Source organism: Pneumocystis carinii (assembly GCF_001477545.1).
Source record: "Pneumocystis carinii B80 chromosome Unknown supercont1.8, whole genome shotgun sequence".
Classification (NCBI taxonomy): domain Eukaryota; kingdom Fungi; phylum Ascomycota; class Pneumocystomycetes; order Pneumocystales; family Pneumocystaceae; genus Pneumocystis; species Pneumocystis carinii.
The window spans coordinates 320749-339523 of record NW_017264720.1 but is presented as its reverse complement, the minus strand read 5'-3'; the positions used below and the strand labels follow the sequence as shown (position 1 = coordinate 339523).

General features: G+C 29.5%; 9 protein-coding genes across 9 annotated transcripts; 5 read left to right on the top strand and 4 right to left on the bottom strand.

The window, feature by feature from the left end:
- Window positions 1-105: 105 nt before the first annotated feature.
- On the top strand, window positions 106-3941 carry T552_02010 (hypothetical protein). Its single transcript, XM_018370570.1, has 13 exons — window positions 106-218; window positions 264-293; window positions 350-436; window positions 484-529; window positions 577-786; window positions 834-964; window positions 1009-1158; window positions 1209-1334; window positions 1376-2772; window positions 2816-2882; window positions 2931-3249; window positions 3292-3749; window positions 3794-3941. The coding sequence occupies exons 1-13, from the start codon at window positions 150-152 to the stop codon at window positions 3893-3895; spliced, it is 3192 nt and encodes a 1063-aa protein (XP_018225860.1). The 5' UTR covers window positions 106-149; the 3' UTR covers window positions 3896-3941.
- On the bottom strand, window positions 3899-4529 carry T552_02009 (hypothetical protein). The gene is made up of 3 exons (XM_018370569.1): window positions 4475-4529; window positions 4326-4427; window positions 3899-4280 (listed from the first exon to the last, which is right to left on the bottom strand). Exons 1-3 carry the CDS (start codon window positions 4504-4506, stop codon window positions 3971-3973), a joined length of 444 nt encoding a protein of 147 aa, XP_018225859.1. The 5' UTR covers window positions 4507-4529; the 3' UTR covers window positions 3899-3970.
- Window positions 4530-5590: 1061 nt separating this feature from the next.
- On the bottom strand, window positions 5591-7980 carry T552_02008 (hypothetical protein). The gene is made up of 8 exons (XM_018370568.1): window positions 7822-7980; window positions 7464-7774; window positions 7343-7419; window positions 7152-7293; window positions 6853-7103; window positions 6442-6799; window positions 5891-6387; window positions 5591-5848 (listed from the first exon to the last, which is right to left on the bottom strand). The coding sequence occupies exons 1-8, from the start codon at window positions 7932-7934 to the stop codon at window positions 5633-5635; spliced, it is 1965 nt and encodes a 654-aa protein (XP_018225858.1). The 5' UTR covers window positions 7935-7980; the 3' UTR covers window positions 5591-5632.
- Window positions 7981-8470: 490 nt separating this feature from the next.
- Window positions 8471-9380, top strand: T552_02007 (hypothetical protein). The gene is made up of 3 exons (XM_018370567.1): window positions 8471-8640; window positions 8689-8856; window positions 8900-9380. The coding sequence occupies exons 1-3, from the start codon at window positions 8517-8519 to the stop codon at window positions 9331-9333; spliced, it is 726 nt and encodes a 241-aa protein (XP_018225857.1). The 5' UTR covers window positions 8471-8516; the 3' UTR covers window positions 9334-9380.
- An 11-nt stretch (window positions 9381-9391) lies between these two features.
- Window positions 9392-9638, bottom strand: T552_02006 (hypothetical protein; the record flags this gene model as incomplete). Its single annotated transcript, XM_018370566.1, has 2 exons — window positions 9392-9437; window positions 9481-9638. The coding sequence occupies 2 exons, from the start codon at window positions 9636-9638 to the stop codon at window positions 9392-9394; spliced, it is 204 nt and encodes a 67-aa protein (XP_018225856.1).
- Window positions 9639-9664: 26 nt separating this feature from the next.
- Window positions 9665-10808, top strand: T552_02005 (hypothetical protein; the record flags this gene model as incomplete). The annotated part of the gene is made up of 2 exons (XM_018370565.1): window positions 9665-9727; window positions 9774-10808. 2 exons carry the CDS (start codon window positions 9665-9667, stop codon window positions 10806-10808), a joined length of 1098 nt encoding a protein of 365 aa, XP_018225855.1.
- A 641-nt stretch (window positions 10809-11449) lies between these two features.
- On the top strand, window positions 11450-12587 carry T552_02004 (peptide chain release factor 1; the record flags this gene model as incomplete). The annotated part of the gene is made up of 4 exons (XM_018370564.1): window positions 11450-11545; window positions 11587-12129; window positions 12176-12262; window positions 12303-12587. The coding sequence occupies 4 exons, from the start codon at window positions 11450-11452 to the stop codon at window positions 12585-12587; spliced, it is 1011 nt and encodes a 336-aa protein (XP_018225854.1).
- A 92-nt stretch (window positions 12588-12679) lies between these two features.
- Window positions 12680-15083, bottom strand: T552_02003 (hypothetical protein). Its single transcript, XM_018370563.1, has 9 exons — window positions 14989-15083; window positions 14744-14933; window positions 14607-14697; window positions 14115-14553; window positions 13955-14070; window positions 13727-13911; window positions 13329-13682; window positions 13170-13284; window positions 12680-13115 (listed from the first exon to the last, which is right to left on the bottom strand). The coding sequence occupies exons 1-9, from the start codon at window positions 15035-15037 to the stop codon at window positions 12726-12728; spliced, it is 1929 nt and encodes a 642-aa protein (XP_018225853.1). The 5' UTR covers window positions 15038-15083; the 3' UTR covers window positions 12680-12725.
- A 514-nt stretch (window positions 15084-15597) lies between these two features.
- On the top strand, window positions 15598-18738 carry T552_02002 (hypothetical protein). The gene is made up of 11 exons (XM_018370562.1): window positions 15598-16265; window positions 16311-16370; window positions 16417-16553; window positions 16598-16779; window positions 16829-16925; window positions 16968-17061; window positions 17106-17184; window positions 17227-17478; window positions 17521-17882; window positions 17929-18161; window positions 18207-18738. The coding sequence occupies exons 1-11, from the start codon at window positions 15644-15646 to the stop codon at window positions 18690-18692; spliced, it is 2604 nt and encodes an 867-aa protein (XP_018225852.1). The 5' UTR covers window positions 15598-15643; the 3' UTR covers window positions 18693-18738.
- The last annotated feature ends 37 nt before the right edge of the window (window positions 18739-18775 follow it).

Below are 18775 nucleotides of genomic sequence, written 5' to 3'. Positions count from 1 at the left end.
TTTTTGAGAAAAAAATCAATATTTTTTAGGAAAAAAACGAGTAAAATAGAAGGGAAATAAGAAGAATAAGACGTATTTTATATAAGAAATAAAGAGTTTTTTATAGAGTGAATTTGAAGGGCGAAAAAACGAGAAAAATTGAATAAGAAATGAGCGAAAACAATGAAAACCAATCAACAAGTGAATTATCAGGAGAATTTGAAGAACAGAACGTTAAAGTATAAGATTAGATAGAGTTCTAATAGTATATCTAATGGTTAAAGTTTGAGGAGGAATTAATGGAGGAGGAGAAAGTAAGAAGGGTTTTTGGATATAAAGAATATATGAAAATAACATGAAATGAGCATAGTTAAGCCAGAGGAACTATAGAACAATGATGAATATGGAGAGACAAAGGGAATTTGGGGAAAAGCATGCGAAACTGAATGAAGCGAAGGTATATAATAAGAGTATGAAGAGAGAATATAGATGAATGGAAAATAGGCGGTAGATTCGACAAAAAGGTTTTCATTTCTTCTTGGACAGACAGGTATATAGGTTTAGATAAGGGGGATATTTTGATATGATGTGAAATAGAGCTTTTTCGTCATTTTATTAATTTACAGACGGGAGCAAATGCGGATTCTAAAGAGATTATCAATAAACTTTCGAATGAAAAGCCGAAGAAAGAAATGAATTCGAAAGATCATAGACATCGTAAAACGGAACAGGAGGAAGATGCGGAATTATTACAAGAAGAGGATCCGAATGAAGGAAATCAGACTATTTTTACAGAAAGTCCGCCTTGTAAGTTTAATATGATTAATTATACATGATTGTTTATAAGATTGAAGATATTATTGGAGGAAAGATGAGGGATTATCAGGTTCAAGGGCTTAATTGGCTTATATCGTTATATGAAAATGGTATTAATGGTATTTTGGCAGATGAAATGGGATTAGGGAAAACATTACAAACGATATCAGTAAATATTACTAAATAAATAATTAAATGATCTTATGTTATTAGTTTTTAGGATATCTTCGTTTTTTAAAGGGTATAAGGGGGCCCCATCTTGTTGCAGCACCAAAATCAACACTTGATAATTGGTCTCGAGAATTTTCACGTTGGATCCCAGAAATTAATGTTTTTGTTTTTCAAGCACCAAAAGACAAAAGGGTTTGTAACAGAAATCATCATTGTATAATAATAATCATGATAATTTATAGGCCGTTTTAATTAATGAAAGACTTCTTACTAATAATTTTGATGTTTGTATTACATCATATGAAACAATATTGAGAGAAAAGATGCATTTTAAGAAATTTGCCTGGGAATATATCATTGTTGATGAGGTTTGTTTCTTTTCTGTTTTTTTTTTGTCATTAATTAGTAGGCACATCGTATTAAAAATGAAGAATCTATGTTATCAAAAATTATTCGCTTGCTTAATAGTAGAAATAGGCTTTTAATCACAGGAACACCGCTTCAGAATAATTTACATGAATTATGGGCTTTATTAAATTTTCTTTTACCTGATATATTTGCAGATTCTCAAGTTTTTGATAGATGGTTTGAAAGCCAAAATGGCGATTCAGATACAGTTATTAAGCAACTACACAAAGTATTGCGTCCTTTTCTTTTACGTCGTGTCAAGTCGGATGTAGAAAGAACACTTAAACCTAAAAAAGAAACCAATTTGTATGTTGGTTTATCAGAGATGCAAGTAAAATGGTATCAAAAAATACTTGAAAAAGATATAGATGCAGTCAATGGTGCAATAGGAAAAAAGGAAGGGAAGACACGTTTGTTAAATATAGTAATGCAGCTGAGGAAATGCTGTAATCATCCATATTTATTTGATGGCGCTGAACCAGGACCTCCATACACAACTGATGAACATATAGTGACAAATTCCGGAAAAATGGTTATGTTAGACAAATTATTAAGATGGTCGAAAGCTCAGGATTCCAGAGTTCTTATTTTTAGTCAAATGGGTCGAGTTCTTGATATATTAGAAGATTATTGTTATCTAAGGGGATATAAATATTGTAGAATTGATGGACAAACATCCCATGAAGATCGTATTGTTGCTATCGATGATTTTAATGCACCAGGAAGTGATAAATTCCTTTTTCTGTTAACTACGAGAGCGGGTGGTTTAGGAATTAATCTTACTACAGCAGATATTGTTGTAATTTATGATAGCGATTGGAATCCTCAAGCTGATTTACAAGCTATGGACCGAGCTCATCGTATTGGACAAACTAAACAAGTTTATGTTTTCCGTTTTGTTACAGATAATACTGTAGAAGAAAAAGTTTTAGAACGAGCAGCTCAAAAGCTTCGTTTAGATCAATTAGTTATACAACAGGGTAGAACTCAATTGCAAAATAAAAATAGTGCATCTAAAGAAGAGCTTATAACCATGATTCAACATGGAGCTGAGGATGTTTTTAAACAAAAAGAGGGAGGAACTATGACTGAAGACGATATTGAGGAAATAATGAAGAAAGGAGAAAAAAGAACAGCTGAGCTTAATAAACGTTATGAAAGTCTTGGAATAGACGATTTACAAAAGTTTTCTACTGATTCGGCCTATGAATGGAATGGCGAAGATTACACAAAAAAAAGAAGTACAGACGGGGCAGGAATTAAATGGATTTATCCAAGCAAGCGTGAACGAACTCAGCAATCATATTCTTTGGATCAATATTATAAGGGTGTTTTAAAAACAGGTGGTAGAACACATGGCCCTCCTAAGGCACCTCGACCTCCTAAACAAATTAACATGTATATTTTTTTTTGTTTATTGCGATCAACTAACAAATATTAGACAAGATCATCAATTTTTTCCACAAAGACTAATTGATTTACAAGATCGTGAAACTGCATATTTTAGAGTATTTGAATTTATACTGCTTTTTTTTTTGCTAATACTTTTATTTTAGAAAGAAATAGGTTATAAAATACCACTTGCAGATGGAACTCCAGAAGATCTTGAAGAAAGAAAGGCTGTTCGAGATATGGAACAAAGAGAGATAGACAATGCTGTTCCATTGACAGAAGAAGAACAATTAGAGAAAGAAAAACTACTTTTACATGGATTTGGTGATTGGCAACGCCGTGATTTTTATCATTTTATCCAAGCTTGTGCAAAACATGGTCGTAATTCATTTAAAGCTATAGCTCAAGAAATTGAAGGTAAAACTCTGGCTCAAATTAAAGAATACTCTAAAGTATTCTGGGAAAGATATTCTGAAATTGATGGTAATTCATAATTTCAAGTGAAATTCTATCTAATTTTTGAAGGATATGAACGCTATATTGGACAAATAGAAGCAGGAGAAGGACGAATTCAAAAACAGGATCGTCAAACAAAGCTTCTTCATGAAAAAATTTCACAATATCGTGCTCCATTGCAGCAATTAAAAATTATGTATAACCAAAATAAAGGAAAATCTTATACAGAAGAGGAAGATCGGTTTCTTCTTGTTAAATTAAATGAATATGGACTTGGAACAGAAGATGTTTATGAACGTTTACGAGAAGAAATTCGAATATCACCATTATTTAGATTTGATTGGTTCTTTAAAAGTCGAACTGCTTTGGAATTGCAAAGAAGATGTGCAACACTTCTTACATCTGTTAAACGTGAACTTGAAATGAATGAAGAAAAAACAGATTGGAAACGTGATCGATCTGATGATAACGATGATGAATATGAAGAAGATGATATCCCCAGAAAGAAAACAAGAACAAGCGTAAAGGTTTATTCCAAAATATATTTAGCATATCTAATTCATTTTAATAGGATAAAAGAACACGTTCAAGATTAAAAAATAAACATTCATCAGAAAGAGATCATAGCTATATATCTACAACCCGAATATCTAGAAGTCGATCAAAAAAATAGTATTCTTTTTAGAAAAATTTATTAATATATTATATATATTATACTACGTCAAGGATTCTCATACACATTATCAGACTAATCAGAACCTTTTTTCCCTTTTTTTTCAGATAAAAAAAGCGAATTTGTAGACAATATGGACTGACTATGATCTTCTTTTTTTTCATCTTTTTCTATAATCTCTACCGGTGAATAATCCCAGTGAGGACTTAAAGAAAGTAGATGAGGCGGTGTTCCATTTCGATAATAACTACTTATATCACTTTCAGTATTATAGTTTTTTAACGAATCTGTTTCTGTATTTGATTCTGCTGCTGATTCTAATTCTGATGAAGCCAAAGAGTTTATATACACATTTTCTTGATCCAAAAGAAGGTCCATAAGATGTCTTATTTATTCTTAGCATCTTTCTCTTATAAAATAAGGAAATTACGTATTCTCAGAAGAAATACGATTTGCAATAACTTTAGCTTTTTCAATTTGCAGTTGAAGGTTTTCAGATTTTTCAATTAAAGAATCATAATTCTCACATAATCTGGAGAAGTTATTAACAAGTAATAGAGAGTATAAAAGAAGGCAAACTTAATATATTTTCTTTTAAAAGATTTTGGCATTTGTGAGATATCCGATCATCAACAATAGTTATATTAAAAAAAATGAAAAAAAAAGGAAAATACACAAGGCAAGAAACTAGGTGAAGATATAGGTTCTTTTTTTATTATATTTTTTATGGACATAACTTTTTTTCTTAAAAAAAAAGATTGGATAAAAAGGATTTTTTAAAAGTTAATTATTTTCGATAAAGGTTTTATATATAGGAAAAATCATGAATCATGAAGATTGACTTAATGTTATCACCTTTCTCTAGAAAGAATGCATGTGGACTTGATTTATTACAATGAAGAATTTACTAAAATGTTCTCAAGATGTCTTAAAGAAACATAAATTACTTATTAAAAATGCCAGGGATATTGAAAGGAAACCAAATAAATTGCCTAAATAAAAAAGTTCTAAACAAAAATAATCAGTTAAAAAAAAAAAGATATTGTTAATAGATCTAAAAGATATTAAAAAAGAATATTCATTTTTAGTAATGGCTAACCAAGAAGCATGATCTATTGATATTTTAAATCTATTAAATTGGGTAAAAAGTGTTTATTTATTATCATGAATGTCAAGGAAAAAAATATTATTAAAAAAAAATAGAATTTTTAACATATTTTTCTGGAAAAAAAACTTCTATTAGGCCCTTTCATATTTCTTAGGACATCTAGACCATTTATTGATAAAAATTCTAGACAAAAGCATATTTTATTTGCATACAATTTGTTGTAAATAAGGTTTAAGTTAAATTAGTGTTTAACAAAAATCAAATTAGCATTTAATTAACTAAAAAACACAATATAATTAAAAGAAAACAAATTATATCATTTTTATATATTATGTAGATAATTCAATATTCCAAAATTCTAGAATCTATCCTTCTAATTTACAGAGTGATAAACCTATCTAATTCGACTTGTAAAACTTTAAAGAACCTCGATGAATTATGCAGCATTAAAGAATCATATTAAGACTTTTTTGTTATTTCTCTAAACAATTTAAAATATGAATCCTTAAGAATAGGAATAATTACATAAATATCAAAATATTACATCAGCTATAACTATATAAAATGTTAATTTGTTTAAAAACACAATGTAAGTCAAAAATATGTGTGTATATCCAAAATAAAAAAAATTATACCGAAAAATTCCCTTTAGTTATGTTATTTAAACGTTCAGCAAGATGAGGATATTTTCGAGTAACTTGAAGTTGAATCTTCGTTGCTTCACAGTATGAAAGTGCATTAACCAATTCTGATTCCGTACGTGCAAGTTGTGCGGATTTATTAAAATATTCAATAGCATCTTCAATTTTTCCTTGCTGTAAAAGTAATTGTGCTATAGTTGCAACCTAAAAAATATTAATTGAAAAACATTAATTCACTTAACATACAGCAACATCACAACCAGGATCTATAGCTAAAGCCTTTTTACATAACTTTTCGGCCTCTACTATATCCTTCTTCCATTGGAAAACAGCAAGAGCTTTATTGATAAGAGGAAGAACATTCATTATTGTAAATTTGCTTGACTTCTCCAGTTGTATAGCAATATCAAATTTTTCAATTGCATCCTGAAATCGCTGCTGATCTAATAAAAGCTCGCCATAATAATTATAAACATCACTTGACTTTTGAAACATTTTTAAACATTTACGGAAAATCGACATACTTAATGCAGTATTTCCTAATTTATACTGTACAACACCATATTGAATATGAGAAAATATAAATTCTTTATCCAAATCAATCGATTTTTGATAATCTTTTGCTGCCTCAGAAAATTCACCGGTAATAAAATGCATTTGTCCGCGATGATAATAAATATCAGGATCTTTTGGATTAACCGATTGTGCAGTATCAAAATCAGACCATGTTGCAAAACGATCGCCTATATTATTAAATATATCTATATATATATATAACATATTACACGCCTTCTTACCCAATTCCATATGGACGCTTGCACGTTTAATATAATTTTGCGTGTCAGTTGGGTCAAATTCAATCGCTTTGTTAAAATCTTCCAACGCTTCAAGTGTACTTCCTTGAATAAACTTAAAAGTACCCGACATATTATATGCCAGAGACTTCAGTGAACTAGAACATTCTAATTCAATTGCTTTAGAAAAACTTTGAGACGCAGTATCATAATTTTTAGCTAAAAGGGCTTTAAATCCTTGTTTAAGATGATAATCACCCGATGTTTCATCATTTGTCTCTATTTTCGGAATAGGTCTAGGTCGAAATGCATCCAAATAAGCTGTTATAAAGGTCGGACTTGGCAATTGTTTTTTCTTCGTCTTAAAAAAAAAAAAAGTTAATTTCAAAATAAAAACAAACGATCTCTATTTACCTTCATAATAGCTTTCGCCTTTTCTTCCGCTATCTTTTTTAATAATCTTTCAACGCTTTGAGCAGCATTTTCATTCGAAAATCCATCCATTATACAACTCGTTGTATAATCTAAAAGCGCCTCATCATTTTTATTCAACATTTCATATGCTGTTGCCCGACGATTCAATGCCTTCACATATGTCGAATCTAAACTTAAAGCCGTTGTCGTATCCTCAATAACTTGTTCAGGTTTATTTAATGCAATATAACCTATCCCTCAATTTTAACAATCTCAACCTCATATATATATATACATACAGGCCGCCCTATTAGAATAAAATACTGGATCCTTTGAACATGATATAGCATGCGTATAAAATTCAATAGCTTTATCATATTCTTTTCTAGAATATGCTTTGTTTCCCTCATTTTTCAATTTTATCGAATGCGCTTTAAGTTCCTATCAAATTTTAACCCATTATTATCTAAAAATAAACGCATTCTCATACTGATTCTGAAAATTGCTCAATCTTTTCTTGTGTAACAAATAATTCTTCATCTAATATTTCTAACCCTTGTGTTTCATCTATTCATCATTCAATCTTTTTCTCATCATTCCACCCATTAAACCTTTAACTGACGACTCATTCTCCGTAATTCTAACCTTTCGTTTCTTTCTATTCTTAGGTTTTTTCTTATATCCTACTTGTTTTTTATCCGATCCAACAGTATCATCCTTAGACATTCCACGATAAAGATAAAACGTACTCCCTAATGATAGAAACACAAAAAACGCTCCTGCCGTATATATAAAGGCACGTCGCCCTAAAAAAAAACGTGTCGTACGCTTCCAAAACCATTCCGTATCTTTACTCTGGAAACGCAATAAATATGCTCCAAAATCACTCAAAGCTCCTCCTAAAGAGGCCAGTAACATATTCCTATAAAAAATACCGTTAGAAAACCCTCTTATATGACTCAATCTTACCTTCGCCTTCGTCTTTCCTGATAATTTTGGTTTTTCTTAGAAGTTGACGTCTCGTCGAGTTGTAGAAAATGAGTGTCACGTGAGGAGAAAATAGATGAAGAAAAAATATACATAAAGAAGCAAAGAAATGTGTAAATTGAGATAGAGATTAATCTATTGTTTTGGATATCAAGTTTTTGTGTGATTTAGAGTATTGTAATATGCCTCGCGTTTACGTATAGAAGGAAGATGATATCCGTACCAGAAAAGATAAGCAGAGGCAATACCGAGTCCAAGAGAGAGAGAAATGTCCTAGAAAAAAGGGTTAAGAGGGGATTATTATTTATTTTGAAGAACTTTAATTAAAGAACGTTGTAAAACACCAATAACAGGTTTAAAGGCCATTTAAAAGCGGTTTTTTCGGATAAAAAAGATTTTCCTGAAAAAAATAAGAATAAAATAAAGTTTAAAGGGTATTTTACAGAAAATACGGCGAAAAAACAATGTTTTTAAGGTTTTATGTTTTTTTTGTGTGGTTAATAACCTTACGAAATAAGAGGCGAAGCAACGTCAGAAAAAAGAGGAAGACATGAAAAAAGAGAAAAGAGAGGGATTAAGAGGAGGAAACATAGAGGAAATCATGTTATAAGGTTTATATTATATATATAAGTGTTATTTGAAAAAACGAAGCGATTTGATAGGATTTTGGAAGAGATATGAGGGAAGAAAGATTTGAGAAAATATTAGAGAGACGAGCAGTTGTAGAAATACTTCAATCAGTTGGGTTTTCATCGGCAATGAAGAGCTCTATAATGGCATTAGAGAGATTTCTTGTTTTATGTCAGTGAAAAGGGAGTATTATAGATTTAATGTGACAAATAAATGTAGATATTATGAAAATCTTAGATAGATCATTACGCTTTGCATTTTTACAAAGGAGATACAAGATTTCAATTTATGATATTGAATTGATGCTTTTTTATGAAGGAATTAAGATAGAATCATTAGAAATAGAAATGAAGCAACGTATTGGAAGAAATTATGAATTAGAGAAAGGTGGATAAGAAATAATTATTAAAAAAGGCTGATATAAGGTCAGACGAATCTATATCGAAAGCCACATCACGTTTTATGAATACGTCATCGGCGCTTGTTGAAAAACTTTTAGGACCAGAGCTAACAGGTATCAATGATGAACGACCTGACTATCATTTATCACATCTTCCTATCTTTCCTCCAAAACATACATATATGAGTACACCAGTATATGTACAACGAATGACATGTCCTCATAAAATACGGGAATTGTCAGCAAAACAAAGTCGTTTGGCTGAAAATGCCTTATGGAAAATTATTCAGATTGAAAACAAACTAAATCTACATAAAATAAATCAGGGACCTATTAAACAAGATGAACTCTTTCTAAAAGTCTGGAAAGATATGGGCTATGAAGAAGATGCTTGTAGACCTTATGAAGGTCTTGTTAATTGGGAAACTAGCAGATACACACGTCAACTTAGAAATATTTTATAACATCTTAAAAATATCTTATTTTATATCAAAAAAAATAACTATAACCATAATATCTTCTTCATATTTTCAAGCCTGTAACTTCAATAACATTTTTCTTGTTAGATCTATAGAAATTTTACTTTATACATTTATACTTATATAAATTACACTTTAAACAACCGATGAACGGGTTTACACACAATCTTCTGCTCCTTAACGTAACATGTGTACATAATAAGCTCCATTAAAGGTTCTTCTTCTGATTTACGGCTTTTATCAAGTAATTTTTGAATATCTTGAGCTGAAAAACTTTGAAACTTTATCATTTATTGAAATATAACTAAAATTCAAAATGGAAGCAATTGTTTTAGCCAAAGAACTTCTTAATACATTCGAGTACGAGTCCTGTACGAGTGTAAATGATCCAGTTTTTTTCTACAAAGTATTAACCGGCAAAACAGCTTGTACAAGCTATTCGATCTCATTTATGTTGTAAAAGAGGCGGTATTAAGTTCAGTATAAGCCTATTAGATGATCTTATAGCCTCGAAAGATGATAGAGGACTTCATTATGGGGATATATTGGAATTACAGGGCCCTTATGGATCAGGAAAGAGACATTTACTTTATTTTATTGCATCAAGAACACTTCTTCCCAAAATTTATGAATCAAATGAAGAAAAAGAAGTGATAGGAGGTCTTGAAGAAGGAATTGTTCTTTTAGATTGCAGTAGAAAGTGGAAAACATATCGTTTAGAGGAGATAATGTATGAAAAAGTCAAGAATATATTTAAAAAGAGTCAAAATGATAGAATTAAAGAAGAAAATGATAAGGAATGTAAGGATAGAATATTTAAAGATATAGTTAAACAAAGCCTTACTCGTTTATATATTTTTCGGCCGGAAGATTCAATATCTTTAATAGCTACTCTTCAATATTTGCCTCAATATTTTAAATCATATGCAAATGATGTAAAAATCCGCTATGTCTTTGTTGATTCTATTTCAGCATTTTACTGGAAAGATTTATATTCAAATTTGCTCTCTAATCCTTATGTTCAAGAGCGAATTAACATTATTTATAAGCAAATTACTCAATTACTTAAGAAATTTTGTTATACATGGTGTTCACTTGCTATTAGTACAAACTGGGTTTTACAAACATCACAAAATTTTAATCCTTATACAACAAATATACGTTATTTTACTATTTCTGATGATTCATTTCAAATTTATCATCAACATCTTCCTTTTTCATATACAAGTCAAGTATCACATAGAATTTGCTTTCTTAAAAAAGCAGTATCTCAATTCTCTTCTGGAATTGATTTAAAGAATCTTTTAGTTTATTCACAACAAAGAAATAACATTCTTCAACTTGGTTTATATCTTGCAGTGCTTCAGCGTTTATCAAATAAAGACTTAGCACCTTCAAAAAGGACAGGATTTATATTTCGTATAACAAAAGACAATGTACAGATTGAAACATATTTATAAAGATACATTTTTATTTAAGTATACATTATTAATAAATATAACTTTCTATAGAAAAGTATAAAATTTCGATTTTCAATTAATACAGAAACAACTTAAACATGAAATAAACAGATACTTTAACAAAACGAAGATAAATCTCTTTTATAAATAAAGGAATTCTGTAAAAAATTATATAAACAAATCTATAATTTGATTGATCAATATAATATTTGAAGGATGCAAATATATTTTATATTTAAAATATATTAAATATGAAGATTTTCAATAACAAAGCATTAAATCATATTTCTAAGCATAGGTTAAATGGTAGAAATAAATTTCAATATATATTTCAGAATATTTTTACATATATAATACCTTTAAACAATAAGTATTATCAAAAAAATTTTGAATTAAAGAGCTTTTTCAAAAGGAAAATATATACATCTACATTTAAAAACAAGGAGGACAAATGTATTTTTGTTTTTTATTTATATTTTTTGATTCATTTTTTATAAGGCAAAGTGAATATTAATCAGATCAGTTTAAATGAAAAAGTTATAAAAATTGCTGAATCTTTACTAAATCAATACAATAATCTTAAGCAACAAATGTCACTAGTAAGTATTGATAAAGATCGGTGTAATGTTTATCATTTTTAGATGAAAGAATTGGACTCTATAAAATCACTAAATAAAAAAATTATAAATCTAAAACCTATTGCAATTTCTTTGGAAAAATATCATAAATCTTTGCTTGTTCTTGGAATTTAATGTTTTTTAATATCTAACTATATTAGATGATTGATAAACTTAAACAATTAAAACATGAAAGTGAAGACTATGAGATGATCAAGCTTGCAAATGAAGAAATTGGAAAAGAAGAAAAGTTATTGGAAGAATGTTATAATGAATTGAAGAAGAATATTATACCAAAACATCCTCAGGCACATCTACCATGTATCTTAGAAATTCATGCAGGCGTTGGAGGGGATGAGGCAACCTTATTTGCAACAGAATTACTAAGAATGTATCAAAAATATGCTGTAACAAAGAATTGGAAATATGAAATATTATCAATAAACAAAAATGAAGGAAATGAAGGTATTTTAGAAGCTATTATGCAATTAGACGGCCCAGGAGCATTTGGAAAATTAAAAAATGAGACAGGTGTTCATAGAGTTCAGAGGATTCCTATTACTGAATCTAAGGGAAGAATTCATACTAGTACTATAACTGTTAATGTTTTTCCAAAAGTTGATCAAGACAAAAACTTTGATAAAATTGATATGAAAGAAGTAAAAATAGAAGTTATGAGATCAAGAGGAGCAGGAGGACAACATGTTAGGAATTGTATAAATATTTTTATTAATAAAATAATAGCTATAGGTAAATAAAACAGAATCAGCAGTAAGAATGACTCATTTGCCTACTGGAATATCTGTTTCTATGCAAGATTCTCGTTCACAACATCAAGTAAAATTACAATTTTCATTTATTATATACTAATTTATAGAATCGCTCAAAAGCTCTCATAATATTAAAATCTAGAGTCGCAGCCTTAAGAAGTGAGAAAAATACAGAGAATGAAAGACAACAACGTAGATCCCAAATTCCCTCAGCTACTCGACCAGATAAAATTAGAACTTATAATTTTCCACAAAATAGAATAACAGATCATCGCTGTGGTTATAGTTTATATGATCTAGAAGGTTGCATGAATGGAGGAAATGGGTTAGATCCATTATTTGATGAGTTAGAACTATGGGCAGAACAAATGAAATTAAACAGCCATTTTTGAAATGAGTTTATATATAAAAATTAAAAATATTATAAATAATTAAAATAATAAACATGGCATTATTTCTTAAGAGGTTAATTGGGTTATTATATAATTTACATACATAGATTAATTGATAATTTTTAAAACTAATAAAATTTATGAAGATAACCGACTTAATTCATCTAAAAAAGCTTTTGGAGATAATAATTCAGAAGAGCCATATATAATTCGTTTTTTTGTTCCAGGATATCGTGCTGCCCAGTCAAGTAAATTTCCATATTCAAGATAATTCCCTCCTCCAACCATAAATACAATTGCTTCGTTAAATTGTTGTTTACGAATAGGATTTTGTTGAGCTTGATGATTTTTCGGATCAAAGTAAAGATAGTCTTCAGTCCTGCTAATATTTGATGAAGTAGGTTCCATTAAACTTTCTACTATCTTTGTTATAGTAAAATCTTTATAAGATGGTAGAAAATTTCTAACTCCAGATATGAGATTTTCTAATCCCCCTGTAATAGCACCATCCTTAAGTTTTTCTGTAAGCTAAAATAATAATTATCAATATTACCAAACAATTATCCAATTATTAATACTTACTATACTGCTAAGAGAATTCAATCCTCGAAAAAGATTATCACCTGTATTTGAAAAAGCACTAGAATTTTGTACTGGAGGAGATATCATCGTAGTCATTTTTGTAATCTCTCTTACTCTATTATAAAATTAGCATATATTTTTTTCATGATTCTTTTTTACTTTTTAATATAATTTAAAGGTCTAAGATCACATTTTGCCTTCTTCAATGCATCATCATATTCAAACATATCAACGTTGCTAATATTTTCAACACTAAGATAATAAATTATAAAAATCCTCAATTTGTCTTCCGGCTTTTTTTGTGGATCATTTATTATTTCAAGAATGTTAGATTTTGTACAACGTGTAATAGACTCCTCTATTTCATAACAATTGTCTAATTGACGTTCTTTAATATCCTTTAATAAAGCTGTAGCAATATTCATATGCATATCAAGAATTTGTTTTCGAGATGTAAGTTCTGGTAAAGCTGTCATAGCTAATTTAAGATTCTCTGATTTACTTGAATTATCACTACTAATAATCAGAATAGAAAAAATGGGACAATCATTATATACAAATCTGCAATATCTAAACCTGATTTTTTAGAAATCTCATTAGCGTCATTTTTATAACGAATAAACTCTGAATCAATATTTTCAGCTACTTGAGGAAATGGAGTATTTGAGTTTTTTTCCCAGAAAAAATCACGAGGATAAATATCATAATTCTTCTTAATTGCCTTTTTATCAGATTCCATAACCTAATAGGTTCCTTAGAAAGAAAAAAAAAAGAATGTAATCTACATTAACAGTTATTCTGTTTAATTTCATTTCAAGAACATCATTAATAAGTGATTGATAAGTCCAAGAATGACTAAGCATAGGAATAAGATCAATTGTACGATCCAAGATAATTAAAACTAATATAGAAATTAATTACAAAGTTTGAAAAGATTAAATATACCTGGTCTACGATAACATGATGATGATGATGACGAATTGAAAGTAGGATCACTTTTAGTATTTAAAATATAATCACGTAATTTACAACACAATTTTTGAGCAATCATTTCAGATGCATTATTTGACGGACATCGAATAATTGGAACTACACCCAATGTAATCAACACTGAAAGAATACCACTTGAAATCTTATCAGCAATCTCTTCTATAGCTGATTCTGATACTGAATGATGATTAAACGTATAATATGTATTTGGAAGACATAAACTAAATAAATCTTGATCAAGAACTACAAAATTAAGATACTGATCATATACTTGTGATACCATTTCTGTCGTATTTTGCGATGACGTAATAGATGCAAAATCCTCTAAAAGCGAACGAGGAATTGATGATAAAAAATTAACATATATCGTATCATATAAATTATTAGATAAATCCTTAATAAAAAAAATACAATTATTCCTTAATAAAAAAAAATTAATAAACTCACTCGTGATATCTTTTGAATATTTTCTAACGTAGGCTCTATAAAATAGATCGCCGGAACACCCATGATCGGCTGTCTTTCTGACATCAACTGCCTATCATAATCATAAATATACATCCCTCAATTATCCTTTATTCTACATAAAAACTGTAACTCCATGGTCTCGAAGATCATTCACTTTAAGAACCGTAGATATAATATCTTGTCCAAACTTATCAAATATAAGAATCTTCCATATAATCTCTTCCGTAAGGCCTCCCGATTCTTCATAATCTCCCGTTTCCTCTTTCTTATCTTCCACATTCAATTTTAAGACTTTGATCAACGATTCTTCAATAAATAAGCCTTTTCAACCGCTCAAAAAAGACACTTCATTTAAAAATACCCATCTGTGCATCATAAAGCGTTTTAATACTCGTTAAACCCCCCGTCATACCCCAAAATACTCTCTTCTTCTTACCTGATATTTTGATGACGTTCCCTCTGCCCTTACGTACTGTGAGATGGGCTTAAATTCTTAATCATAGGTTGCCATGGAAACCACTGGGATTTTTGAAAAAGCGGCGACACAAGAGATCAACGTCAGCCAATTCATCTCCCAGTAAAATCTTGGTTTGGAGGCAAATAAAGGGCAAATAGAGGATTATGATGTATTTATGCAGGAATAAGGATATATTTTATGATATTTTGAGAGGTATTTTTTGAATCTCGAGGTAATATTTGATATTAAGAAGTATTTTTAATAAAGAAGAAGTTGAGTAATAGGGAAATTTTTGGGGAAGAAGGAGTGTTTTAGGAGATATATCGGGTGACGGGAGCTCTTTGAATATAGGGAAAGGTTGGGATTGCTTTTATTGGGGTAGAATTGGAGGATTAATTGGAGTTTTTGCGTTTTTTTTGTAGTCTGTTATTTAAGGAATTAAACAGACGATAATAGGAATTAAAGGGTTTTTTTAGAAGTTATAGAGAGTCGTTATTGGTGTTTGTGTTATATTAGGGGGATTTACGGGAGTTTATAGTGTATTTATATTAAAACGACGATGAATCTGTCGAATTCCAATGTATCGACAGAATTGGGGGGAACATCAGGTATAGGTCCATATTCAGACGCAGTAAAGAATACGGATGAATCATCAGGTAATTTGAAGGCTAATTATCCGGAAAATATAACGTTGGATAATACATTACATTTGAAAAATCCATTAAACACGGCTTTATCATTAGAAAAGCCTTTAGAAAATGTTTTTCGTTCAAATAATATGTTAAATAATGTATTAAATAGCTTATCAAGCAATCATGTAGATACACCTGTACTTTTAACATCAGCATTTCAGGCACCTACATTGCAAACGAATATGGAAGCTCAAAAATCGACTTCACTGAATATTTCGTCAAATCACCCTGTTAATGCAGTATATACATATAGAAAAGATCAGCCAATTGATTTTCTAACCAATGATTCGAAACATATATTTGAAGAAATGGTCCAAAAAAAACAAGAAAAAGAATTAAGTGATGCTATGTATAATAAAAGATTTGATTTTAATACATCAGTCTTGTCAAATAAAATATCTAATCATAATTTGAATATGCCTCTTGACGACAAAACATATGATTTTTGTGATTATAACACTAATTTTTCTAAATATTATGAAACGAATGGTATATATGATATATTTTTTGAAATTTTATATTTAATTTCTTTAGAAAATGAAGAAATCCCTCAAGAAAGCAAGAACATCCCATTTAAATTTCCTGGAATTCCTAGTGAGTTTTTAAAAATAAATATTATAATTTAATCAATCAAAACTAGTTCCTAATCTTCCTTTTGCAACTATTATGGATACACAAACAGATAATCCACATTTAGAGAAAACAACAGTACAAAATAAACTCAATACTATCAAGAAAAATGAAACTCCTATAATAAAGAATCAGTTGGCACCCAAGGTACAAGCATATTATCATAAATAGGATAATCTTATATAAGTTAGGATCCAGAAGATGTTCTTCGATACGAATTGCGTAAATGTTTTAGCGTTTATGCAGTAACAGGAGATACTAGAAGCTGTGTTAGAACAGTATATGATTTAATGAAGGATATAGTTGAAGATAAGACCAAAATTGTAATGCTGGAGACATTAAAAGGGGGAATAAAAGAGGATATAGTAGCAGCGTATGAATATTTTTGTAACTTTCATAATTAGTAAATTAATTTTGATTAGATTCATTGAAAATAAACAGGTTTTAGGAAGAATAAGGAATTGGCTAGTCAACGCTATAAACGAAAAGAAAAACATGGTGATTATAGCTATTTTGAAGGTATGTAAATATCTTTTGATAGATATAATCTAATTATATTAGATCATGAATATATTAAAACTAGACTCCACCATTTTAGCTGAGCTAAAAATGGGAAAACCAATAATAATTTTGGCAAAAAAATCGGAAAATGAAAGTAAATAAATACAGAATTATTAATAACTAAGCTAAATATTAAAGCTGTTAAACAACTTTCTATTAAATGGCTAGAAGCAGCAGAAAAATCTTTGTCGTTAGAGAAACCTACAGAAAATTCAATGTATGAAAATTAATTGTCATGATTATTATTAATATTTTCAAGGGCGGCCAATATACCACCTATTTCTACAACTGAAGACATTTCAAAAAAGAAACAAAAGGCAGCTTCAAATGATCCTGTTATTAAGCCCTCTGTAACTCCAAAGCCTGCACCAGCAAAGCCAGTAGTTAAATCTCAAAAGGTTCAAGCAGTAGCAAATACTGATTTTTTTAAAAACCTCTCAACCTCTGCGGCAAAAGCATCCCAAAAACCTTCTCTTTCTAGTGTTCTTGCACAAATAAAAGCACCTAAAAAGTATTAATTTTATAAGTTTTGAAAAAGTGACTAAATTTATAGGCAAAGTTCCACTCAGCCTCAAGTGATTGAAACAATCTCGTCTGTTTCTAAAAAATTTACAAGTGTTTTGGAGGAAGTCCCTGGTTGTCAACCAACTCCAGAAATAATTACAACAAATACTAATACAGTTCCGGATGATATACCTAAAAAGAAAAGGAAATGTGTTTCATGGAAGTCAGATGATACTCTTGTTGAAATTAGAATTTTTGAACCTATTGAACCGGAAGATACAGATGACACATATATTCATATTTCACGAGAGTTTAAAAATGCAAGAGATTTAGATATCTACGAGGGACGTGCTGCATTTAGTAAAACACATAATATAGAAGACGATATGATGACGTGGCGTGAACCAGAAGGTGGTTTTTTATGATTTAAATTTTATAAGATTTTAACAATAAATAGATATTGATTTTTCTCATTTAGAGTCACAGTTATCTAAGCTTGGACCAAAGAGAGGAGGCATTAGTAAATGTAATAGTGATGAATTTAAAATACAGGAGGAGAGAGAACGTTTTGTATTTTTAGTATCCTATCTTTATGAAAAGGATATTCCACACTCACCTACAGAGCCTGATGCTAATTCTGATGGTTTTTTTGTCGAAACAAAAATAATACCCCTACCCAATGATATGAAAGTATTTTTTATCCTATTTACATAACTTTATATTTAGATTTTTTAGGATTCAGACTCATCAGATTATTTATTTCAACATAATACAGGATCTACAAACAATTTGTCATTTTCAAACATTAATCAAAATACTATTTCTTTACCTAACACTTCATCGATTAACAATACTCAAGCTAATATCACATCTATTCTACAGAATTTATTAAATGCTTCTGGACAAGCAACTATCAATAACCCTTCATCCATATCTTCACTTCCACAAACAACGCAATATCTCCCTTTACCTTCTTCTACCATTTCTCCCGTCAACATTGCAAATATAACTAATATATTACAAATACTTCAACAAGCACAAAAAAAACCATTACAATCGTCTTTCCCTACACCTACTCTCTCTTCAACTGCTTCACCTTTCAACTTTAGTGCTTTACTTGGCGGTCAACAAAAAAATCTTTCTTATTCTGATTGGAATGAACGAAATGACACCTCACGCTCAAGAGATAAAAGACAAAGAACTCAAAGACGTCGTCGTTAATCTTTTATTTACTTTTTATCACTTCATATAACGGTTTATTATTCAATCTATTTTTATCATACATATTTCTAAACAAAATCTAT